At 53.9% G+C, this 19923-nt stretch overlaps 3 protein-coding genes across 3 annotated transcripts; 2 read left to right on the forward strand and 1 right to left on the reverse strand.

The window, feature by feature from the left end:
* Positions 1 to 303: 303 nt before the first annotated feature.
* Positions 304 to 1032, reverse strand: LTS14_010258 (uncharacterized protein; the record flags this gene model as incomplete). Its single annotated transcript, XM_064842934.1, has 4 exons — positions 304 to 326; positions 382 to 646; positions 761 to 865; positions 922 to 1032. 4 exons carry the CDS (start codon positions 1030 to 1032, stop codon positions 304 to 306), a joined length of 504 nt encoding a protein of 167 aa, XP_064689497.1.
* Positions 1033 to 9388: 8356 nt separating this feature from the next.
* LTS14_010259 (uncharacterized protein) lies at positions 9389 to 9796 on the forward strand (the record flags this gene model as incomplete). Its single annotated transcript, XM_064842935.1, has 1 exon — positions 9389 to 9796. The coding sequence occupies one exon, from the start codon at positions 9389 to 9391 to the stop codon at positions 9794 to 9796; it is 408 nt and encodes a 135-aa protein (XP_064689498.1).
* Positions 9797 to 16856: 7060 nt separating this feature from the next.
* LTS14_010260 (uncharacterized protein) lies at positions 16857 to 17459 on the forward strand (the record flags this gene model as incomplete). The annotated part of the gene is made up of 1 exon (XM_064842936.1): positions 16857 to 17459. One exon carries the CDS (start codon positions 16857 to 16859, stop codon positions 17457 to 17459), a length of 603 nt encoding a protein of 200 aa, XP_064689499.1.
* Between the last annotated feature and the right edge of the window lie 2464 nt (positions 17460 to 19923).

Consider the following 19923-nt stretch of genomic DNA (forward strand, 5'->3'; position numbering starts at 1 on the left):
CCACACACCCGGCAAGGCATCTGCCACAGACACATCAAGCCTCCCAAGATGATCCTGAATCCTGAAGATCACGAAAATGATCATCAAGATTCAGCATCACCTTGAGAAACCTGATGTGTCTGTGGCAGGACCGAGCTTGTTGAAGTGCCGTGGGGCACAAAACACAGTCTCCGGGACACACTCCAGCACCAGAATCAAGTATACCTCATCTTCCTGTACTACCATCAGAGCTGTTTGCACACCCATAAGGTAATTGAAATCTCCGGCCCGCCCCTCTCGAGCAGGCGCAGGCCGGCTGCGTGCTTAGGGAGCAAAGGAGTCGCTGCCTTTGTTGATGCGATGTCAGCGGTGAAGAGGTAGGTGAGCAAGATGTTGACTGACCTTGGCGGTAGCCGCCGGCAAAACTCCCAGTGAGGAAATCCAGGATGTCCCCGTGGTTTGCGAAGTCGATGAAGGGGTACCCGACGTTGGTATTCTTCTCGAAGTCGACGGGCAAGTACAAGAAGTCGTACTTGCCTTTGCTGGTGAAGTCGATGTAGTTCTTAGCTCCCCGAAGCTCATACCCACTGCCTGCCACCACCACCGCGGGCGTGGAAATGGCAGTGGCAGCGGCACTGGCAGAAACAGGAGTCCCGCCCGCAGTCGCCTAAACTCGAGCTGTTGGATGTCAGTAGTGATCGAGAAGCAGTAAGCTGGAGTGAGACTGACCGTGAAAGCTTATGCAGTTTGGTACGTTCCCAAGCATGACGGTCGTACGCACATCCGTTCCGTTGCCGATTCTCCAGACCTCGACTTGCTGAGGCGTGGAGACATGTTGCTCATCTGGAGGGCGGAAGTGGTCAATTCCAGGACCCGCGGCGGAGATCTAGCTATCAGTCAGCATTGAGGTCATGAGAAAGGAGTGACGAGTGAGGTAGATACCTTGTCGTGCCGCTGAAGCACGGCAAACAAGTGCCTGCTGGTGGTGAACTCCTTCCCCAGGAGGTGCAGATAATGTCGTGCGTGATGATGTGGTCGTCGTGGAGGCACCATTGGTGCTCCATGGTGATGGAAAGTGATTTTGGACTTGAGTAATGGTGTGACATCTGTGATTGTCAAGGTGTAAGAGTGAAGGAGAAATTTTCTCTTTGTCAACGCGTTTCGGAAGTGGGGTCTTGACTCGTGGCGCAGCAACTGCAAGAGGAAAGCACGATGCTGGTCATGCTTTCGCGTCGACAATATCATCGGTAGCCTCTCCTGCACTGTCTGTTCGGCGCTTCTGTCTCAAATAATATTCTGTACAGACTAAGCATACTCTGACCTTTCATCACTACATAGTTCCCATGAGCCAGTGAGCCAGCGGTACGGCAGATTCTCACCTTCAGCTGCTCCCTCCGCATTTGTTACTAACAGCTCTCCAGATCGGAATCGTGATCGATACTCAAGTACCACTATCGTCTTCCTTCTCCGCATCAGAGTACCAGGCGAAGTCACAAGGTAGCTGCTTGTATGTGCTCGCCGGTTCCTCACCACGCGCTAGTTGTGCTAATTGAAGCCTTGATAGAGTTCAGCACTTTCGATCAGACACCCGCATATGCAGGTCAACGAATGGGCCCACCCCGAACACTAGCTTTCACTTCTCCTTTTTCGGCCTGCCAAGATACACGGTTTGCATGTCAAACCGCTCGCTACCACGAGAAAGCAATCAGGCGGAGCAGAGCTGACGATGCGGGCTTCCTAATCTGGCTTGGAAGGTGGCCCAAGAGACGATCCGAGAATAACACGTCGAGTTCTGCGATCCCTCTCGGCGCGGCTGCCAAGGTCTCACTTCCTCACATCATCAACGAGAACAATGATGGAGTTCACAAGGAGGTCGTGCTCGCAAAGATCATGGACCCGATGCTTGCATGGAGCAAGCTACGCAGCAGTCCGCCACCCACCTTACAGCGATTGGCATCAGACTTGCCGCATGACATCTTACCAAAAGATGCTGGAGAAGAGCAGGGTGATCACCTGCCAAGAAAAAATCCTGCCATAGTGACCATGTCTAATCGTCGCTCAGTCATACATTACCACTGGTGGGATGGTACTTATGCTGGAAGAAAACGGTCGGTTCATGGACTCTGGTTCCACCACACAGGAACACTTCGCATACTTCGTGCTTCACGTTGCGGCAACTTTCTTGCGCTTCTACCTGAAGCGATCCAGCTTCAGTACAAGACTGGTGCTCCGTGCATTTCTTGAAGCCTTTTGCTTGGTGTTACTCAGCTCGTTGTCGCATTTCAGGACACGCGGTCATTCGCATTATCCCACAGACTCGCAGCTGCACTGCCGCCAGGACCTGCCTTCCGAGATCCAGGCGTGTCGTGCGATTACAGCGCGTTCACCTTGTCAACCGAGTCAGCTCCCGCGTGGCGTCACTATCTCATCACGGCGATCGATTAGGCCGCCAGTGCTGCCCGTCAAACGTGTGGATGTGTTGGGTGCAGCGCAGGCTTCACTAAGCTCGCACCTGAAGCCGGATCGTCCTCAGCTCCCCATTCCCTCAATCACGGCAAAATGGGATACCACTCTGGATGGGGACACGGTCGTGGCAGAGCAAAGAGCCGGAACAGGAATGATAAAGCAGCGAGTATGAAGTTTTCGTTTAAGGCGGAGGGGCATGAAGTGTGCTGAGTACAGAGGAGTGGCATTCAACTCACAAGATCGACTTCCACAAGCTCGGTTAGGAAGCTTGAGTGCTCAAGGTGGACATAGGAGAGGCAGCACGATCCTTCACACATGGTCTTCCGTCACTGCCATCTTCACAAGCGGGTTGCTCAGACCTGATCGAACACTAGACCATGCGCAGACCTGGTCCTTCGGATTATGCTGGCTTCCGCCACCCGCCGGTGAGCACCATGCATGGGAGAACTGCACGCTCTCGTTCCATCAGCAATCACGCATTTAACCAAAAGCTCAACGATTACAACTACTGTGCGCCTTCTCGATGCAGGTGTTGGAAGGCGGACGCGAGGCTGTCCATGTTCTCACCGTCCGACTACCCGAGGATCGCTGCCCATCCCAAGACATCTGTAATCTGACCGAGACATCCCGCAACTCTGCCATCATGCTGGAAGGCTCCAACATCGACCAAGGCTTTGCAGTCCGCGCTTCTGCTCCAGTCAGATCTCCACATCTGATGGATCTCGCCAAAATAAATGCAAACTGTAGCTGTTTAGAGCAGCACGGAAGTTTCGGCATATCGACCTTATCACCCTCGCCTTCCTCGATCTGGCGACGAAGGAGCCCGCAAGGGCGGCTGGTGGAACCAGCGTTGGTGTTGGGGTCATGGATCGGCTCAATGCGACCGGTGGCGCATTTGCAAAAGGTGATTCTGGCGCTCAAAAGATGAGCGGTCCACACAGCCGTTGTGCAAGAGCTTGTCGCGCTGTCTCTGCCCGGATTCGAATCCATCATTGCGCGTCAGACGTGGAAGGCTAATATGCTGACGGAGCGTGCCGCCGAGTGCATCATCGACTTCAGCCCAGACGTGGGCATGATGTGAGGAGAGACTGCTCTCGTCTCGGCAGCCGCATGAACGTCGAGAACCCCCACACGACGTCTGCAGCATCAGTCCTGTCTTCAGACTGGACCGCGAGGGTGGACGGTGGAACCGTTACTCGTGTTGTGTGCTCGGTGTGGGACGCCCTGTCTGACCTCGCTGCGCTTGTTCTGGTATCGACATTCTTCTGCCTCAGCCGGAGCCACGATGTCGCTGAGCAGGCCGTCAGCCTTTTCGGGGCTGGGAACGGATGAGGAGTTGTGAGATGAGGGACGAGATGCCGCCTCAATGTTACGGTTTCCCCGAGTTTCAGGATCCGTGCCTCTCGCCTGCGCCCAGCGAGCACTGTTTGGCACACTGGGTTGATAGCTCTCGCCGATCGCAAGCCTCTCCGCACCGAGCAGGATGAAGAGATCACGTCCTCGCTGGACGACTTCGGCTCCAAGAGGATCACGTCGCCCCCAGTCGACATTCCGAGCATCAACGAGCGCGTGAGGCCATCCTGACGACTCACTCACTCCTGCATCAAGGCGCATACATCAGTCCTGTCGCAAGACTAGCCCGAGAGGGCGGGTGGTGGAACCACTACTGATGTATGCGTCTTTGTTGCGGAAGTGCCGCTTCCAGTCCCAATTCTGCCAATCGTATAAAAGCGGCCACCAGAGCACTCTTCCCAAGGATGCCCAACTAGGACTTCGAGCAAGTAATGCTTCACGGCGGCTGCCTGGGAGAAAGCAGTCGCCGTGTATTGACCAAACAGCAATCTGGGATCTGCCTCGGCAGGTATAGCTTGCAATAATCGCCCGTATCCGCCATGAGTACACATATTTCGACCGTTTGCTACGAGCTTGCAAATGAGTTGGGCGTATAAGCCAGGCTGAGACATTTGGTGGTTTGTTCCAGGGTGTGCTTGCGTATGCGGAGGTTGAGGGACGCAGTTTCGAGGACACTGATAAATGTCGACCTGTACCGTGGTTGTATTTATCCTTCAGATCCCTTCATCTATTTCATCATCCTGTTCACCATCATTCTGTCTTTGTTTGGTAATCTTGCAACGCGTCCACTGATGTCGTCTTTCGCCCATAGCTGCTTGCCAGGTGTCGCCGATGGGATGCCTGTCGACCCTCGGCTAGATGGCATTTGTCACGCTCATGCCACGAAAGGGTCACCCTTTCCGGCAGTAGAAGACCTACTTGTCGGAGTACCAACCGGATGGTAGGCTGGAGAACGTGATATCTGCTCTGCTTCTTGTGTTGATAGTGGTTGGGCTCTACGTCCTAGATCTAGCAGTGACACATCCCGTCGGATACTAATGTTCTAGTCTCCATTGCAGCTGTGATGCCTGGTCGCACTCGTCCTCAGTCTTACCTTACAAGTTTCAATGAACGCATGGTGACTCTGCTGAACGTAGCGTGCGAGGCCGTCTACCTATCACTGTCCTCATCCTGCGACTATCGCTCTTCCAATTTCATCCTGTCCGTAGCTGTAGGAATGTATGCCTGCCGTAAAAGTCTTGGCATTCCGGTATGAAAGCGCTCGAAGCCGGATTCGAGTCCAACGCGGACACATAAGAGCAAGGTCAACAAAGAAAATCATACTGATACCCGCCAAAGCATCTTCATTGTCCTTTGTAGTCGCCATCCCGAGGCCCAATACCTCGAAAAACTGCCGCTGTAGCATATTCGCAGCTGCATAAGAGGCGATCGCGGCTGCAGTGACTGCGAGATCTTGTCAACAAGCACGCCTCGGCCTGTAGTAAAGGTGAGTAAGAGGGTAGTGATATATCTTCAAGGGTATACAAGCAGCTTCCTTGTCTTCCCGGATCAGTAGAGGTTTGCGTTGTCGAACGAAGTGTAGTCAAAAGGACTTCGATCGCAGGCAGCTTACTCCAGATCCATATGGCGACGGCGATAGCAGTGCGGAGCTCGTTTGGTAAAGAAACTAGGAAGATGAGTATGCTGCAGAGCGTCAGCAAGGCAGCAAGAGCAAAGGTTGGATACCAGATGTTGCATACCTTCGTCTTTCTCCCCCCTCGAGCGACCTACATAGCGAGCTCTACCTCCAACACGTACTTGACAGCCCGATTGCGCACAACATCCTCATTCAAACCACCCAGCACGGCTCATAAGTCACGATACGCGACAACGATGTCTAAAATCCTAATCGACCCTGCGCCGCCGCGCCCACCAAGTCCGATCCCTCCTCCGCCCTTCCCACCAACTCCTCTTCCCGCGTTTCGATCGTCGCAAGGAGCAGCGACACCATCGCCTCCGACACTCAAGAAAGGGCAGTGGTGACTAGTAAGAGGAGATTACATCTTCACAGGACAGTGTTCAAGCTACTACACTTCCACTTCTGCCACACGAAGCCGACCATGAGCATACGAACCTTTGTTATTAAGGAATGTGAAGCCTGTTTTGCGTCAGCGCAGTACTTTCAGGAAGACTCGACAGGACATACTTATCAGCAGCATTGCGCATCATACCATAAAACCCTTCTACTACGTCCGTACTTCATGCTGGCTCACCGTATCACATCCCTCGCCACCACGACTTATTATAAAATCTTATAGAAGCTTGAAAATGACTTTTCGGACGACCACACCTGATCAGCAGGGAGCTAGAAGCACAAACGAACACGACTCCCACCTCGACACCGACAATATGCGACCATCGAGATACTAACGCTCTGGCATCGCCACGTTCATGAAACCCGCTGCTCGGCCAGCTTCATGTCAATCTGGTACCCTCAGCAACAGCCAGTCAAAGCAGGATCGCGGTACCTTTCTATCTTAATACAAGAGGAAGATTCGCCCTTCGAAATCTTGCTGAGAGCGGCGCAGGACGCCAGAGACCCGAAAGCTGATGCGCCATACCTGGATGCTGAGCTTTATGCTGGCCGTCAGGCACACAGCAGATATTGAGAGGGAAGAAGCATGGAAGAAGAATGATAGTATGGTCTGGTGGCCAGGGCACTGAGCTGGTAGTTCTGCTGTACGAATGAAGTGGATGGAGCGGCCGTGGGCTCGCTGGAGCAATCGACTTCGACGCCAGCTTTGCTAGGTCTCGGCGGAATGTACTTGAGGAGGCGATCAGATTTGGAGGTCAGATCCAGCAGGGGCCTGGCCTGCTACAGTCAGCGCTGGAGAGCAGTCATGAGCTGAAGGGTCGAGCGGCTGAACGAGCGTCTCTTCGACGCTGGCGTGGATGCTCACAGCGAAGGCACGAAGCGATGCTCGCGGGGATCATCATTGCATGTCTTCACGCCGACCAGCAGACTCGCGGCAGAGGCTGGGCAGGAGTATGACAGGCCCGGCTCTTATGATGGTAAGCGCGCTGGGAAGTCGATGTGGACTGGGTAGCTCGTCACCGCTGTGACCAAGATTAGCATCGCCAGTATATCAATGCTCGACGCCGGCTCGAACAGCTCACAGCGGAGTACAGATATGGATACGAGAGCACTGCTAGTGTCCGGAGTGTGGCTGGTCAGCGAAGGAGATGTGGTTGGGAAGACATGTCACCACAGTGCCGCAGGCTCAAACTTCGCGCCTTTGCATAGATGGACGCTGGCCGTAAAGGCTCACACAGGTATCATGAGAAGAAAGAGAAGAGAAGTGACAGCCGGCATAACGAAGAACGGAAAACATGAGTTGGGCTCGGGAGCTCTCCACCGCTGCAACGAGGTTTGATATGCCGGGATCGATGGACTGGAAGACAAGAGCGGAGCGGACAGCCTGAGGCAGCTGCAACACTGGCCAAAGGCTCTCGGCGGAGCTAGATAGGGCCGTAAGTTGTGGCGATATGGTCTGCATATTCTCAGCACGAAAGCACACCATATGCTCAGGAGAGCCTCCCTAGCAGACTGTTCGCAGCGGCAGATTGTGCAACGGTGATAACGTCTGCAGAAATGTGCGCCAGGCCCGATACTTGCGTGTGTAGAGCACAACAAGGTCTGGGACTACCAGCCAGCTGCCACAGAGCTGGACTAAGGAGCCCTGCTCGCCGCGGTCTCAAGCAGCCCCAAAGTGGACGGCTATGGAAGATGGGATAGCTGGACCTCAAATTCACTGCCGGCACAAGGCACAGGGCAGCAACTCGAGGAAAGCGTTAATCAGGGTCGTCCAGAGGATTGACACGGACTGGTGGTGTGCCTATGGTAGTCAGAAGAGCTCGGTCGCATCCCACAAGAGCACATTCGCGGCCGGCTCTGGGCACACGGTGTATGCACGGGGTTGCGGAAGTCATGATAGGCAAGATGATGGATGAGCGAAGCAGGAAATGCTGGCTGCGTACTCGACGCCGGCCGTTGCTCACAGCGGAGGCATGAGACGCTAGAAGTACAGTGCTGGGGATAATGTGGAAGGTCGTGAGCCTGAGTTGTCACCTCAGCCTGCTCAGCCTGGTTGAAAGTCTCATCACCGGCGTGATACTCTCAGCGGAGACAAGGCTGGTACGGTGCAATATCTGTCTAAACAGAGAGCTGAGCGTCTTCCACCAGCACAATCTTCAACAGTCAAGTCGCGGAGAGATTTGTATGCTCTCGTCCGCCTGCACAGCTCGAGCGGGGACCTCAACACCGGCATAATACCCTCGGCGGACATGCACAAGAAGACCATGATCGGGAAGATCTGCGCCGGCGCCAGCTGATCATATGATAATTCCTGTGAAGCCGTCCTGAAGGCTGAAGACTGGCAATCTTTGCTCTGCAGCCTTGTCGAGAAGCTTCATGTGCGCTCGGAGGTCAGAGCAGAGACTCTGCATGGAAAGGATCAACGCCGGCAGAATCCTGCTCGCGGCGGGAGTAGAAGGGCATGCGCGTCCGCAGTGCCCTTACGTAGAATCTGTTCTGGGTTGCCAGGCTATGTCTCAGAAAAGACATCGAACGTTGAGATCAGGCTTCGAAGAAGGCTTGATGCCGCAGTACTGAACAAGGTAGAATAGTGCGGCGATAGGAGAGGCGACTCATTCTACCTTCGCTGGAAGGCATGTGCTGGACAGTAAGCTCAGTCAGATCGAACTTCGTTATAAACTTCAACGCAGGCTTGCTGTCCACGGCGAATTAGGAGGACAGCGAGGAAAAGGAACATCGCGAAAAGGTCTTGCAGAGCCATGACATGAAGTTGTGGAGTCAGCAAATGTCAGTTTCAAGCACTGTTGAAGCACTCGATGCCGACGTGCTGCTCACAGCAGAGTCGAAAGAAGCCGAGAGCATGTCGATAGTCGGCCAGCTCGTACGGAGCCAGAGCGTGATTTGTGCGACTCAGCCACGGCCAAGCCAAATGCTATCGGGCACTCGACGCCGGCATACTGCTCACAGCGGAGTATGTGATACGCGAGAAGCGAAAGCTGATTGGATAGGTCGCGCGGAGCGTAATCGCCGAGTGCAGCAAGTCAGTCACGGTGGAGTGAAGCGCTGTGTGCTCGACGCCAGAATACTGCTCGCAGCGGAGATGAGGAGCTGCGAGTCATGCTTGAGCACTGGAAGAAAGCGCGATTGAGGGTAGAAGGCTCTCATGGTACGATTTCTACGCCGGCCATTCGCTCGCGGCGGCAACCTTCGTGAGGTGATGAGGGATGGGAAAGAGGAAAAGGCCTTTCTCACATCACAGAATACTTGCGGTCGCCATGGCGGAAGACCTACCGAGATCAGCATATCAGCCTCACAGTCATGAACGGGACGGAACATCCTCAATGCTGGCAAAGCGCACACAGGAGAGATCATGATGAAGGAAGTCAGGCAGCTGATGCCAGGCTGCGAGTAGTGGAAGTCATGACGTTTCTGCTGGACACTGGCCACAAGGCGCACAGCGGCGGTGTTCAGGTACACGCTTGAATATGTTGTTGACTCAGAAGCTCGACGCCGGCCATGAAGCGCACGGCGGAGAAGTCATGGTCCGCAAGTCAGTCGTCGAGTCAGCTGAAATACTCAACGCCGGCTAAGGAGCACACAGCGGAGCAGGCAAAGGCCAAGCTCAAGCTCAAGATCGCGCCGGCTATGCGAGCTCGCGGCGGAAATGCAGACTGGATGCTGGACATCGTGCTCGCGGAAAGTGCTGGACCTGATGCGGAGGGTGCGGAAGCCGGCGAAGCTCTTCAGCGCAGGCAGATCGTCTTGAGAGCTTGCATAGAGCCGGTGTGGAGGAGATCCAAGAGCAAGCTGAAGTCTTCGGTCTATCTTTCGCAAATGGTCGAGCATCGACGAGGAAGTCTTCGGTTTGGTGTGCAGAGCGAGGACAGCAGCTTGAGGGACAAGCAGGATGCCGTCATAAAGTGAGCTGGTGTGAACTTTCGAGCAATCGGCCCTGGAAGTATGGCGAGAGTGGCAGACTGCAAGCAAGGTCCAGAACGCCTGGCCACCATACACCTACCGCCATAGTCAGTGACTTCGAAGGCCGTCTACAAAACATACTTTGCGGGCTCCAGCACCTCGCCATAACTTGGATATAAATCGACACCATCACCCGTCGAAGAAGCAGGCTCACAATCTCACTGTTGACATCCTCGCATGCAGACCATGAGGTCGATATAGCGGTATGGAATTGGAGTACTTCGCAGGCTTCAGCAGCTCTCTACGGTAGAGGATGGGCACTGGAAAGTCAGCCATGGGAGAAGCACGCTTTTCAGCTCATTGCCATCATCCTCGCACGCAAGAATCAAGCTCTCTGGAGCGGCATGGAGCAGGATTGCATCATGGGCTTCATGAGCTCGCCACGGCAAGGCTGGGTTCGGAAGTCCTTCAGTCATGCTTTGGCAGGCTCTTCAGCTCACGGCCAAGATCCTCGCACGCAGATATATGCGTCAATGCAGCGGTCTGGGCAGTAGTGCATCGTGGGCTTCATGAGCTCGCCACGGCAAAGGCTGGCCCTGCGAGTCAGTCGTGCATGGTCTACTTCATCAGCCCGCTGCCATCATCCCAGCAATCAGGGCATGCCTCAACTGCTGCGGTGTGGAGCCAGATGACGTCGTGGGCTGCGAGAGCTCGCCACGGCAGAGGAAGGGAATTGCAAGGTCGCTTATGCATAGGCAGGCACTCGCGCTCACTACCCTTATCCTCGCTTGCTGGAGATAGCCTCTCTGCAGCGGTATACGATGCGGACATGATGTCCTCTCCGGATCTGGCGAAAGGCGGTCTGGGAGATCATGGAGATGGTGCAGGGGAGGCCGGCGCAAGCAATCAGATGTCCTGGAGACGCGAAGATACTGTCTTGCGAAAGTAGCGAGCGGGCCAATCGGCTCACCGCTCCTTGCGGAGGGAGTATCGAGCTTTGCAGGCCAGAATGACCTCGACGGCTTTCAACCGATGTGGAAGGCACAGCCGTTAGGGTGAGGTGTGGCGGGAGAGATGGCGAGATCCTGGTGCCATGTCTTGCTCTTACTCCCAGCTCGAAGCGTACTCAATCGTGCGTGGTCGAGAAACCTGGCAGTGGCAAGGTCCGCAGGATTTTGTTGCAGCATGATGGCGAGGTCGACAGCTATGGAGAAGTGATTTGTCAACGAGGCTCTGCACCAGCAAAGATTGGTAGAGGTGTGAAGTCCGTCTGCCACCCGAAGCAAGGCACAATCATGCGAGGAATGTGCCACCCAACCCAGCAATTCTTGACTTCAGCTCCAACCCCGTTGCAGACCAGAAGCAGTATGTCAAAGACGACGAATCCAGCAAGCAGTGGTGTGTATGCCAGGCAGTAGAGAAGGCTGATCAGGAAAGCGTTGAGGAGAGGAGAAGTCAGAAAGTCAGGAATTCCTTGGCAGCAGGAACCCCGCTTGGCCGAAGTAAGAAGTTGGAAGTTCTCTTATCCGGACAAGGAGGCACTACCGATCTGGAGTCTGGAAGTAGCTGTATGGCACGCGAGGCAGGTGTTGTGTTGTGCATGGCCGTAATGTGGCTGCATGGTGGCCGTGCTGGATGTTCCGGCGGCCGAAGTGGCGGTGGCGATGTGCTCGGGTCTTGTGGAGGCAGCGACCATGCCGAATCAGCAGAAAGTCATGCCAGAGATGGCCCTTTGGTGGCGATATGGTCGACTTGCACGCTTTTGACCAAGAGCGCATGAAGTTGTGGTGTGCAGCCCACTTTTGCCAGCCAAGTCACGTGCGCGTGGCGAAAATGCCTGCCGCAGCCATTATGAGCCACGCTCGCTCAGAAGTCGCTGCGGGTGGCGGTGGCGGTGATGGCAGATTTAGAGAAGATGCCTTAGCCAGTGAGGGCCCTCTCGTCATCTCCGCACGTCATCTCCTCGCCGTGATGAGGCGTGGAAGGGAGTCTTGGCACGCAGCCCGAACTATTGCAATCAGGGCCGAAAGGCACGAGGAAGTGATGGTCGAGTGAGTTGGAGGTGACAGCCACATGCCACGAGGTGCACCATTTCTTCTGGGCGACTTCTGCATCGCTGCCGGGCGCTGTATGGTATTTTCGCCTTTTGCTCTTTCCTGCTCTCCCGCGGCGATTGGCTATTTTGAGGGCGATGAGCTCGGCGAGTGAGCTGTGAGACGGGCCAAAGCATTGTGTCGACGGCTGAGTGTGGTAGAGGGTGTTTGTGCAGCTCAAGGAGACCTCGTCGTCGCTTGAGATCAGTGTTTGGGTGCGGAGGTGGGTGGATCAACCTGTGGGCACAACCCCCATTAGCACATTCCCACGACGGCGAGCACATTGCGACTGCCTGTCCGGGCCTGCATGATATTGTCACGTGCCTTATGTTGCCTTCCCGACCTCGCCGTCGCCGCCGCTTGGGCGTGTGGGCTTGGAAGTGTGCTCGGAAGTGCCTACTGAGGGGAGACAATGGGCTCTTGAGCTCGCCACCGCCTTGTCAGTGTCCCAAGCCGTAGCCAAGGAGCTCGAGGAGTGTCCTCAACTGCTCAAGAGCGTGCTGGCATCGCTGTACAGCGGTATGTGGGAGTGGTGTTGACCAACATTGGTAAGGAGACACGGTCGGAAGTGGCTGCGGAAGTGAGACAGTGGGCTCTTGAGCTCGCCACTGCTGTGTCAGTACCTCAAGTCATAGCCAAGAAGCTTAGGGAGTGTCATCAGCAGCTTGTCAGCGTGCTGGCATCGCCGCCGGCGGAATGTGAAGGTGGTACTTGCGAAGGAAAGGAAAACAGCTTCATCGGCTTCCGCAGCGAGAGCGCAGGGCTTCTATCGCGCGCTCACCGGCTTGGCAGGACCTCATCACGCTTATGGCGGAGTATCAGAAGGAACATCTGCTGCAATTGGGGGAGTTATGAGGGTATTGGAAAGGTAGGGAAGGTGTTGTGTCGGTGGAGGGGAGGAAGTCATTCGCTGGCAAGCGGACCTGAGGGAAGGCTTGGCGCTGAGCACTGCTTCGATGAGTAAGTTTCGAGCTAGCGAGGCTATTTTGACGTCCCTCGTCCGCCTGTCATGGCTGTCGGCGAGGTACAGGTGCCTTGGGCCTGAGATGGTGCTGCCGAGCTGGCTGAGAGGGGTTTGCACAAGACCCACTACTGGAACGATATGTATGTAGGCACAGCAAACACATCTACAATGCATACAGGATCGACAGTTCGCCACGGGCAAGCATAAGATGCTTGCGCTACACGTTTGATGCACCTCCCTCGCCATCTTCTTCGCAAAGATGTGAAGCAACGAGTGGAATTTCCATGGCAGTAGTGCAGATGGCGAGAGTGAGCAGGCGAATAGCCATAACAACGGGCTTTACAGCAAGCTATGACATTGATCTCGTGGCGAAGCCTCGCTGAATCTCTCTACCATAGCGTCGTATACAGGGAATGTGTGGCAAGCCATGCCAAGAGGCGTGCCCGCCGATGAAAAGCCATGCCCCTAACCCAGACGAGCAACAGTCTTCCCATGCGGGGCCAGCCACAAGATGCCAGAGGCCTGAAGGACTGGAATAATTCGCCTCTTGTAGTTGGAGTTGGAGATGTAGCCACCAAATGATACCGACAAACAGCTTGTCAGTACTGCGACAGCCGCCTTAGTAGCCACGAAGTGATACTCCGGTTCTTCCGCTGCGACCACGGCTGCGAACGAATGATATTGTGCTGTGGAAGAAAGACTTTGTACGAGATGCTGAAGGTACCACATCACGCGTAAAGATCAGAGATGGAGAGAACATTCTGCTTGGGATCTAAGAGCAAAGGTGGATAACGTTTCGCTGACAATCGCCGCGACCTAGGCTCATCGATGAAGACTAGCTGTTGAGACTGAGACACTGTTCTGCGGAAGAGCGTTGGAAAGCCGAGCAGTACGACCAAGTCATACTGGTACAAATTGCAAGAGCGGAATACCCGAGCAGGTTTACCTGGAATGTACGGAAGTATACTGAGGGATGCTGGCAATTCTAGTTGACATTGTGTACCGATATGAATTCAGCAGTACGCTGAGCTATTTATGCGCTCGAACTGTAGAAAACAACCTTCTGCAATCTTTCTTGCGTCAGGCAATGGATCAGCGTTTTCACCGGGGTGTGAGACTACATGCCTCGAAAGTTGGCATACGTCCTCTTACCGCATGGACAAGAAGTGGAGACCATTATGCCCAAGATATTGGCTGACACTTGTGCCTCCTTGACCTGCGAGACCTCCGCGATACTGACCTTTCAGCTCCCCTTGATACTCTGGAGCATTCGATCGTCCTCTCCCAAGCATTGTCTTTCCGGGTGGTCGAACAGCAACACGACGAGCAAGCAACTTCACTTCACTCATATCGAGGAGGCTTGCGTCTGACTTTCCAGTGAAAAAGGCAGCTGAGGCTTGAATCGGCTATGCATAGAATTGCTGTTCAAGGATTACATAGAAGGCCTGCGGAAGGCGAGAACATGGCTGCTCCCGAAAGCCTTTCGGATCACAGCATTGAGCTCGCTGAGTGGTGCCAAGATCCACATTTGTCCCAGTCCTCTGTGAGGTGATGGCATGATCTTGCGGTCGACCTCTCTTCTTCCATCTTGCTTGTATATTGATCTCGCAAATGTACCTATCCAACACGCTGCGGCGGTTGGCCCTCCTCATCTCCATTCCTTGCCCATGGCCGCCGTCGTCCTTCCTCTATCGTTTCCTCTAGGCAAAATCGGAGGCTTTGGTCACATCCACCTGCCATGATCTTGCCTATGTTCGGCTCTCGTTTTTGGATACGGATGTAGGAGCTGCTGACCTGGCGGACTCTGAATGGTCGCGTGGGTGGAGAAGTAGAGTAATGATGCTAATGTTTACACCTGTTGTTCCTGTGAGTGGTCGTTATGACGATATATCGTCGTCTTGGCCTGATTCACTCGTTACTGGCGTCTAGATTGCGTAGGATTCGAAGGTGATAGTGGTTTGCGGTTTCGCGCTAGACTTTACCGAGCTGGTGTGATCGTTTTCTCGCTAGCACTTGCACCTCATCAGGTAGATTTAATCGATCAATGGTAATGCGAGTTGTCGGAGTGTTCGGCTGGCTCTGTGGGCGTTCTAGTCGAGATCTCAGCTTCGCTGAACTTTGCTGGAAACGTTTGAACATGACGCTCGAACAGAAAAACGAATCGAATGCATTTATTTTGCAAGCAGTCACGGTGATTTAAGAGACAAATGTAGACTTGTGCTGCTGTACAGTGATAGAACGGGACCTCGAGTGGTCACTATCGTCGCCATATCGAACCAGGGCATCGTATATAACGCCCTGTACCTTCTCGCCGCTCGGCGGAAAGCCGGCTCCATCTGTTAGGTATATAGCAGATTACTAAGGTCGAAATCACAACAATCAGCGCTAAAGCGCTCCAAACCTCAGGGTCTGTGGTCAGATTGGCTCATGATGTCACTATTCCTGGAAGTCTAGCTTTCCTAGTGAAGATGCAGGTTCGATTCCTGCGAGACCTCTTCCCCTTTGGGGGTGGGGAGGGCATGTGTGTGGGGCGGGGGAGGAATGTGCTTTCGAGCATTGGGTATGTATAAATTTCTTTCCTATCTCTCTAGTCTCGTGACATGTGGCGGTGGCGGCACGGCATTCGACTTTCTGGACTTCTGGACTGGATCTGGATCAAAGGTAACTATGTGTGTGAATTTCCCGCCCAAAAACGGCTGACATCTCCCAGTTCGCCGCACAATGGTCAGTACCTTCTCGTGGTCTGCGGTGTCAGTAGTAGCCTTCGGGCTATGAAGCTGAAACTGAGCAAATCTTCTTTTTGTCTTTTTTGCTTTGTCTGAGATAGAATCGCTATCTACTTCCCTGACAACGCATTGTATCTATATTGCCAACGAGACTACAGATTGTCATCGCTATGTCAATGATCTATCGACATATCAGCCGCATCCTATCTCCTTTTGTGAGAAACAGCCTTTACATGTCGACGAGCGATCGACTCTTCGAACATATCGCCAATTCGTAAACACACCTTACGGCACGATGAATACACCAAAGAAACGCGACCTGACCGCGAAGACAATTCCAGATCCTTCAGCGACATTTCCATGCCTTGACAGGGCCAACAACACGAGGAAAATCAGACTCATATTCACCGAGGATGCCGCTGGCAAAGCTCATAACGTCAGGTAGAAGAGCATTGGATCATCATATGCGGTCTGTGGGAGAACCACTGACGGGTGAGACGACCATGGAAATCATCGGATCTGTGAATTGTGCTTGCCAAGAATTAAACGCCAAGGCCTCGAACGTCGTTGAAGTGCGGATAGAACGCCTCGAACACCTCTTGCTTCGATTATGATCGTTCCACTACGAGAAGCTCAAGATACTGCCCGAGATCGACACTGTATGGCAATCATTTTGTCAACCAGAGAAGGCAAGTCTCGTAGCTTGCGATCGACGGACAGCGTTGACCGATTGCGTGTCATATGCCCACCAGTATGCCGCCCACTGCCCGACCACATACACCATGCTACATCTCCGGCTACGTGGCTTGTTCTACTGCTGAGATTGAAGGCAAGCACGGCATGTTCCAACTAGTCACTACCTCGGCGGATCAGACACCTCAGCAGGATGAAATAATCATAGAGCGCGTTCGCTGGCTCCACAATCCTGGGTGCTTGAGCTACCGGTCCAGGCATTGTCCAGGATGCGCCGGCTTTTGGGCGTGACTCGCCAAGAAAAAATCTTGCTTCAGACGGCTGGTGCACAGAGTGGGCAGAAAGCCGTGGCTTGTCCCGCGAGGCACGAATGCTTCGCTCATGATCCTTCCAGGTCAACTTTATCAGTACGGTGGCACATTCATCGCCACCTCGATACCAACGCGGCGACCGAGCACTGTTTACCTCAAGCTGTATACGGAGCGCCTACCACCAAAACACACGTCCTTGGTCTTCGGCGACCTCGAGTCAGAAACCGAAGCCGCCGTCGCGATCCTTCAGCAAAGTAAGAGATGGTGCGGATACAAAAGATGGGCGTGAACGAAGAGGCTGGAGGTCATGTTCGGCCCCTGTTCAACAGTCGTGTATCGTTCACGGGCCAAGAAGATGCCTCATCGGTACTGTATCTTCGACTGGATCTGCAGGCGGTCAGGACTTACATCTGCCTCGAGCTGAACATATGGGTCCACCCAGCATCGAGCGAGATGCTGGCCGCTTATAGTGTGACTCTGACGGAATGGTGGGCAGATATGAAATGGTTGGCAGATACCGAATGGCAATTAGACAACTCTCGCTCAAGGGATCGCTCTATGCTCAAGGACGGGCTACTACTCCTTGCGGACCTCAGTGGACGGTGGGAAAGGTCCGCATATCACAAAGCGCTGGACCTTCGAGGGGATCCTCCTGATCTCCAGCAGACTCTCTCGGCTCTTCTACGTCTAGCCGCACGCCTGTACACTCGATTCTTGGCACACACAGCAACGACTACTTGCACATTCGCCAAGACCACCGCACTTCTGCTTGCAGCCACATCGCCTTTGCTCGAGCCCGTCTTGGTACCCACAGCGAGAAGTCACTATGCATGGGAGGTGGTCGCAACACTTCATGACCAAGAGCTAGAGACCAAGACTTAGAGCTCTGGGTGAGTCGTTACCGGAGGCTGTGCAAAAGAACTAGACACTATGAGTGCATACACCGTCCACGTTGTTACGGCAAGATCAGTCCGGGTGGACGTGGTTTCGAACAAGAGCTGGAGAAAGGATGTACAACTCCGGAGCACAAGAAGCATTCACAGTACAGCATTCCCCCCACATCAGGATCTCGGCTGGAGTGGAGTCCTCATGCGCAGGAAAGCAGAAGCGCCGCATCTGACTCGCACCTGTCATATCTCTGCAGTATCTCTCAGCTCGCGGAGGAGTCAGCGAGATCGAATACAATTGTGCTTCGTACTGTTAGTACCAGAGACGAAGAAACTTGGGAAACTCTCGAACTCATGAGGGCACTCCACAACGAGGCCTGCGACTTATCTCGGCATCAGGTCATGGCGACAGTGGGAATGCTCAAACACGACCCAAGAGTTCTGGCAGCTTCTGATAGCCCGGCGCCAGGACTCATGTGCCGTCGAGCATCACGCATGTCTGGAACATGCGCACTTTGCCGAGCCGTGAACCACTGCACTATTCTCTCGAGGCAACAGTAGCTACAGTACCTCCACTCAGATGAACCACACGTGCTCTGGATTAAGCCGGCGATCAAGCGCATGCTTTCCATGACGATAGACGAAGAGCTGCAGCAGCAGGCATGAGCTGTGAAGATATTGTCAGAGCTGCACGCTTTGCTGGACTGGAGGCAACCAGCATGAGCATCGATCGTAAGGAGGAGGATGTCGGCAACAAGCTCAACAGTAAAAGAGATTGACGTACCACCAGGCGAACCTGATCTTGCCGATGAGGGCTCTCGAGACTGACAGGTCAGTTTGAAGCCGAGCATCAAGCAAGTGCGGTGATGCAGATTGGTAGGTATGGCAAATTTTCGAGCCTTGGTGGAAGGCGGCATGCAGGATACCTTGGCCGAATACATATTGTATATAAACATCATGTACGCGACTGGTGCGAATATGACTATTCTGTTATCAATTGTCAGACCACATGGCGGTCGTAATAGTAAGCCTCTAGGGCGATGACTGCCGCCCTCGATCTTGCTTGTGACTGCTTGCACACGAATCTGTAGACCAGAGGCAGAACCAGTAATTGACAAGTTCTGTCTGGTCTCGTAGCCCATTTCATGTGCATAAGGCTGTTGAGGAAGGTCAGTCGACACGATTGCATTCAGCAGGATCAACGAGCGGGCCGAACGTCCCAAGAGGGAAGGCACGTATGCGGCCATCCGTTAGTTTCTTTCCCAGTCGCTCCACAAAGTCGTCGCGTAATACTTCACCGTTACGCTAGCCCAATGTGAGCAGCTGGAGAATCCGTGGAACTGGTCCACCCGTGAGCTCCCGTTAGCGCCATCGACCCACGAGTCCATTGGGTTCACCGTGAGCAGTGATAGGGCCATGCGGACATATTTGAGGCGATCTTAATGTCTCTGGGGCCCATACAGAGTCCTCCTTGTCTCTTCCATCGATGCTTACTTCTATCAGACCAGTTTTCTGTGACAGATGCATATCTCCCCAGCATTTCTCACATCGTGACAGATACACACGGTCTTCGAAGGCAGGATCTCTGTCACATACAATGCCGCCAACGTCAAATCCCCTGCTGATGCCTGGCATGAGAACTATTGACGCAAGCAGGCAAGTATTGATGATCGAGAAGCATAAAGGGCAATTCTTTGCCAATTGAAACCGTGGGAATCGTCGTGAAAGCATCAACAGCCGACTCCCTCAGCACTACATCGATGCTACTCTCGTCCAGAGACCCAGCAGCTGGGGATTGTGGAGGACAGCCGTTAGTCTGCTCCACCATGGCAACCATTAGTAGCAGAATCCACGTCACCAGAGCTATTCTGGTCGCCCACCAATATATCCAGCTCTTTGGAACCTTTCGCATCCTCCCACTAGCTTCATGCACGCTGCGTGCCACTACTCGTACCTGCCCTCCTCGTTGACCGCTCTCCTTTTTACCATAGCTCCACGGGCATGCAGAGCTCTCGCCACATTGCACAGACAAGTCCCGCATGTATATAGCTTTTTTAGCTTGCTCCGACCTTCCTCTTTCCCTCCCTCCTCTCCATACAACCGTGCTTGCAGTCAGTGGGGTTTGAAGCCCGTATGCAACCATCGAGAGGGCATGGAGCGCGCCCTGTCCATCATTGCACTGCGATGGACTTGTACCTGGATTGACCGAGACCATGCTGATGGATTGATCGGGGCCGTGTCGGGCTGCGCAATTTTTGGAAACCGAGGGTTGCCCTCATGGTGTCGCCAGTATTGCACTACCTCTGGCTTTGACACCCAACACTTTTTCATCGTTGATCTTGCTTCTGCGAGGTTACGGAGAAGAAGAAGGATATTGTTGATTCACGTCGTTTTTGTGGTGCTTGCCTAGCTGTGAGAGCGATCTTCCTTACTCGAAACACATGTCAATGCTCTTTGGT

Source organism: Recurvomyces mirabilis (assembly GCF_035927965.1).
Source record: "Recurvomyces mirabilis strain CCFEE 5264 chromosome Unknown scaffold_39, whole genome shotgun sequence".
Classification (NCBI taxonomy): Eukaryota; Fungi; Ascomycota; class Dothideomycetes; order Mycosphaerellales; family Teratosphaeriaceae; genus Recurvomyces; species Recurvomyces mirabilis.